Source organism: Chiloscyllium plagiosum, chromosome 9 (assembly GCF_004010195.1).
Source record: "Chiloscyllium plagiosum isolate BGI_BamShark_2017 chromosome 9, ASM401019v2, whole genome shotgun sequence".
Classification (NCBI taxonomy): Eukaryota; Metazoa; Chordata; class Chondrichthyes; order Orectolobiformes; family Hemiscylliidae; genus Chiloscyllium; species Chiloscyllium plagiosum.
The window spans coordinates 79,242,096-79,247,221 of NC_057718.1; the positions used below are offsets into that span (position 1 = coordinate 79,242,096).

General features: G+C 42.4%; 1 protein-coding gene across 11 annotated transcripts in view; it reads right to left on the bottom strand.

Annotated features, from left to right (window-relative positions):
- Positions 1–5,126, bottom strand: part of agpat4 (1-acylglycerol-3-phosphate O-acyltransferase 4 (lysophosphatidic acid acyltransferase, delta)) — a 192,526-nt gene that overhangs the window by 51,050 nt on the left and 136,350 nt on the right. For all 11 annotated transcript variants that reach the window (XR_006312574.1, XM_043696316.1, XM_043696318.1 and 8 more), the window contains 2 exons: positions 3,798–3,951; positions 2,232–2,334 (listed from right to left, as the gene is read on the bottom strand). Coding sequence is in view for 10 of the 11 variants with exons in the window: in XM_043696316.1 (XP_043552251.1) it covers positions 2,232–2,334; positions 3,798–3,951 (257 nt within the window). In the remaining variant the exon portion in view is untranslated. The remainder of the gene's footprint in view (positions 1–2,231; positions 2,335–3,797; positions 3,952–5,126) is intronic.

Sequence of the window (5,126 nt, forward strand, 5' to 3'; positions counted from 1 at the left end):
TCTCAGTCAAATCCATCGAATTCAGCACCGCCTTCCTAACCTGAGATCTTCTTCCCGACCTCTCCGCCCCCGCCCCAGTCTGACCTATCACCCTCACCTTGACCTCTTTCCACCTATCACATTTCCGACGCCCCTCCCCCAAGTCCCTCCTCCCTACCTTTTATCTTAGCCTGCTGGACAAACTTTCCCCATTCCTGAAGAAGGGCTTATGCCCGAAACGTTGATTCTCCTGTTCCCTGGATGCTGCCTGACCTGCTGCGCTTTTCCAGCAACACATTTCCAGCTCTGATCTCCAGCATCTGCAGACCTCACTTTCTCCTCCTAGGGAGAGTTGCTGAACAAAAAAAAGAGACCTTGGAGTGCAGGTTCATAACTCCTTGAAAGGAGAGTCGCAGGTAGATAGGATAGTGAAGAAGGCGTTTGGTATGCTTTCCTTTATTGGTCACAGTATTGAGTACAGTAGTTGGGAAGTCATGTTGCGGCTGTACAGGACATTGGTCAGGCCACTGTTGGAATATTGCGAGCAATTCTGGTCTCCTTCCTATCGCAAAGATGTTGTGAAACTTGAAAGGGTTCAGGAAAGATTTACAATGATGTTGCCAGGGTTGGAGGATCTGAGCTACAGAGAGGGGCTGAACAGGCCGGGGTTGTTTTCCCTGGAGCGTCGGAGGCTGAGGGGTGACCTTATAAAGGTTTACAAAATTATAAGGGGCGTGGATAGGATAAATAGGCAATGTCTTTTCCCTGGGGTTGTGGAGTCCAGAACTAGAGGGCATAGGTTTAGGGTGAGAGGGGAAAGATATAAAAGAGACCCAAGGGGCAACCTTTTCATGCAGAGGGTGGTACGTGTATGGAATGAGCTGCCAGAGGATGTGGTGGAGGCTGGTACAACTGCAACATTTAAGAGGTATTTGAATGGGTATATGAATAAGAAGGGTTTGGAGGGATATGGACCGGGTGATGGCAGGTGGGACTAGATTGGGTTGGGATATCTGGTTGGCACGGACGGGTTTGGACCGAAGGGTCTGTTTCCATGCTGTACATCTCTATGACTCTATTTCAGAATTCTGAATCCACTGTCACACAGATTGCCTCAGTATTCACTCATGCTGCGACTGTTCAATCTCTTCTGTGGAGACTGGACTCCAGTATCTACTCAAGCATAATTACAGTTTTTTCATAAACGGAAAGCCTCACTAAGCTGAAACTACCCCAAGGGTTTGTCCAAATTCCAATACTTCAGTTGAGCCAAGCCAAGAGTGCTGTCGAGCTTCCTTCACCACCACCCATTAAACCATCAAGTGGCTTCCCAGGACTTCTTCCAAGTCCCAACTCCTCCAGGCGACTTGCAGGGCTTTTCTGAGCTCTAATCCCTAATTGTACCCATCAGCACACACCCATGGCTTCTGAAAATCCTAAATGCAACAGCAGCACCTTTTCAAGATGAAGCTTCTTCCCTTGTTACTGCTTACTTGATTGGAACACATAGGCCGCGCTATCATTCCCATCCTGGTCCCACGACCTGTGTTTTTTTTTCAAAAACGTTCCTATACAGGCATGCTGCTCCCTCTAAAAATGGTCAGATTTCTCAGCTATTTAACTAAAACATAACAGCACATCATGCTGCCATAAAAGATTAATAAAAAGCTCAAACGCTTTTTCTTCACCACATTAGACATTAAAAAAAAGCCCATTTATCTCACACCCCAGCCCACAAATCTCATTCCTGAAGAAGGGCTTATGCCCAAACCATCGATTCTCCTGCTCCTCAGATACTGCCTGACCTGTTGTTTTTCCAGCACCATACTCGCAATTGCCGTATAAGATAGGCAAGTATCAGATCTTGTGGTCTCTTTGCGATGCAACCCAAAATAGGCTCAGATTTCATCACAGTGCTGGTATTCAATGCTCATTCAAAAGGTGACAGGATACACAGTACAGTTAATAAAGATCACACTACATCAATTACATCATTAAAATTGGGACATAGAGTACAAAATCAAGCATGTTATGCAAACCTTACATAAAACTCTAGTTTGGCCTCAACTGAAGTACAGCATCCTGTTCTGAGTGCTACAGACAAGAATACTATAGAATACAATATAAAGCATTTGAGCCAATCATTACGTGGTTAATTCTTAATTAGGGATGGGCAATAAATGCAGGCCTAGCCAGCGATAGCGATTCATCCCGAATGAACTAATTTTAAAAAAAACATGCCAGCATCTTACCGGACATACAGATCTGCATGGTATTTTTTTCCATGTAAAGTTCCTAGCAATGTCGGGTTTTCACCATTTCTGAAATTGAGTGTGGCATCATACACAGCTGGAACTGGAGGAAATCATTTTGAATGTAAGTATCACAACAATCAAAATGTATTATATTTTATAACTAGGTTATAGTTAAGTAAAACCAGCAATGACTATAGGTCACAAAAGTAGTAAAAGAAAGTTAACATATTTAGTCACAAAAAAAAAATCACATTTGATATAGCTTGTTGAAATTTCAGTGTGGTGAGATTTTTATTTTAGATGAATTGGGAGAAAGAGTATTTCACAACATCAAGAGCCTGCCTTCTGATTAGTGTGGTGAGGCCAAGCTGGAATTGTACCCATCAGCTTCTCCAGCAGGTCCAAAGCAGACACAAACCAGATGACCGTCCTCAATCTTAACTGCTCATAAAACTTAATACAAACAAGGTCATAGCCCCCTTGACAGACATGACATCTTTGGAAGATAGCGGAAGATATCTGAAATGCCCACTTTCATAACAAAGCTCAATGCCAGGACAGCTGGCAAGCTTGCAATTCAATTTAAAAAAAAAAAATAAGTGACAGGAATGGTAGCAATAATTCTCGAATTGGGTTTGACACACTATTTGTAATGGCCATGTGCCACCCGCTCCCCCCATGTTGGGGCAGGCACGTCCAGCTGAAAGACAAGAGAATGAAAGTTTAAGTTAGAAATAGGATTTTTTTTTTAGTTTTGAGGCTATGATGTGTCTTCTGAATAAAGATTGCACAAAGTTTTTCTACAATATATTTTCTAAAGTTGCAGCAAAATATCTCTGAAACCAGTTTTGGTTCAGCCACATAGCATACGAGCTTGAATACAATGATTCATATCATCTATCGTTGTGCTACTGAGACTTTATAAAGCTCTGGTTAGGCCCCATTTGGAGTACGGAGGGACATAGTGGCACTGGAGCGTGTCCAGCGGAGATTCATACGGATGATCCCTGGAATGGTAGGTCTAACATACGAGGAACGTCTGAGGATCCTGGGATTGTACTCATTGAAGTTTAGAAGGTTAAGGGGAGATCTAATAGAAACTTACAAGATAATACATGGCTTGGAAAGGGTGGACGCTAAGAAATAGTTTCCGTTAGGCGGGGAGACTAGGACCCGTGGGCATAGCCTTAAAATTAGAGGGGGTCAATTCAGAACAGAAATGCGGAGACATTTCTTCAGCCAGACAGTGGTGGGCCTGTGAAATTCATTGCTGCGGAGTGCAGTGGAGGCCGGGACGCTAAATGTCTTCAAGGCAGATGTCACAAGGAATTAAGGGCTACGGGGAGAATGCGGGTACGTGAGTTGAAATGCGCATCAGCCATGATTAAATGGCGGAGTGGACTCGATGGGGCGAATGGCCTTACTTCCACTCCTATGTCTTATGGTCTTATGGCAAGGTAGTCAGCGTGGTTTGAAAAAAAAAGTTAGAAATTTGTAGCTAGGTATTTCAGAATTTCAAGACCAACTTTCATATAATCTTAACACATCTGCTTGGAAGCTTACCTACATTCCTTAGACATTGTACTGTCAGTGCAAAGCCTTTTGTTCGAGGAAGTAGGTGATACTTTAGTTTAGGTAAGCCTTTGGCTTCAGCTACCTGCATGCTGATCTTGTGTTTTTTCTCTGTAAATCGTGTTCCTTCACAGTGAATCAGAAACTGCAAGTCAGAGAAGATATCAAAGGCAGTAGGAAGTCATTTAAGGCTCAATATTCTGATAGAAGCATCTGTTGAAAACTATCCCAATCATCTTTTGCCTCTAAAACTGACTGTAACATCAAGCATTGCATTAATTTTCTTTTGGCAGAAACAAAATTAACCAGTGTTTTATTTGCAATGCTGTGGCCCTACACGTGATCTCAAGATACGAGACAAAGACATCATTTAGACAACATAAATTGAAGCATTAAGATCAACCATTAACTTCAGAATATTGCATTAAGGAAATAACTGTAGTGCACCCACTCAACCGCCATTGTCAGTAAAGATCTGGGCAGTATGCAAAAGAAAAAAAATTGAGCTGCCACAATTTTAATGAATAATAAAAGAATTGCGGATGCTGGAGATATGAAACAAAAGTCAGAAATTACTGGAGAAACTCAGTGGGTCTGGAAGCATCTGGGGAAGAAAACTGTTTTGAGACCCAAGTTCTAAACACTGGATTTGAAACATGAAATTTGCTTTTTGTTTATTGGAGACAAGACAAGAGCATGGAGGAGATTTGATCATCTAAGAATCACATTAGCAATTTAGGATCTAAAATGCTGCTGGCAGCCTCTGATTTAAGCAATTGTGCATGTAGGCTTCTCAGGCTTCAGTGAGGAGGATGAGGCAGCAGCAGCCAAGGTGAGAGAAGCATAGGTCAAGACTGCAGCTGAGAACAAGGACTCCAGCTGATCTTCTCCAATCTTCCCCACTAAGATGCACCCTGACCCACAACCAGCAGGTTTCTCATTAAAATTAAACAGTTTTTTTTTGGGGGGGGGCACGGAGAGGAAGCAGCAGGTAAGATCACGGGGGTTATGAAACAAGGGCCATACTTTTAAAATTGAAAAGACGACATCTTTTTATTTATTTTCAATTCAGCACTTAATTGGGGATAAAAAGGTCCATTTTACAATAGAAGAATGGAAGAAGAAATTACTATATTTCCAAAAACCAAGTGACAGAAATTCATTGCAAGTGGTGTGCAAATTGAAAGTAGTTTGGAGTGGGAGTGTGAAGTGTAGATGTTTAAATAAATTAGCTCAGTACCTGGGTATATGCTAGGAGAAAAGTGAGAACTGCAGATGCTCGAGATCAGAGTTGGGCACTAGAAAAGCACAGCAGGTCAG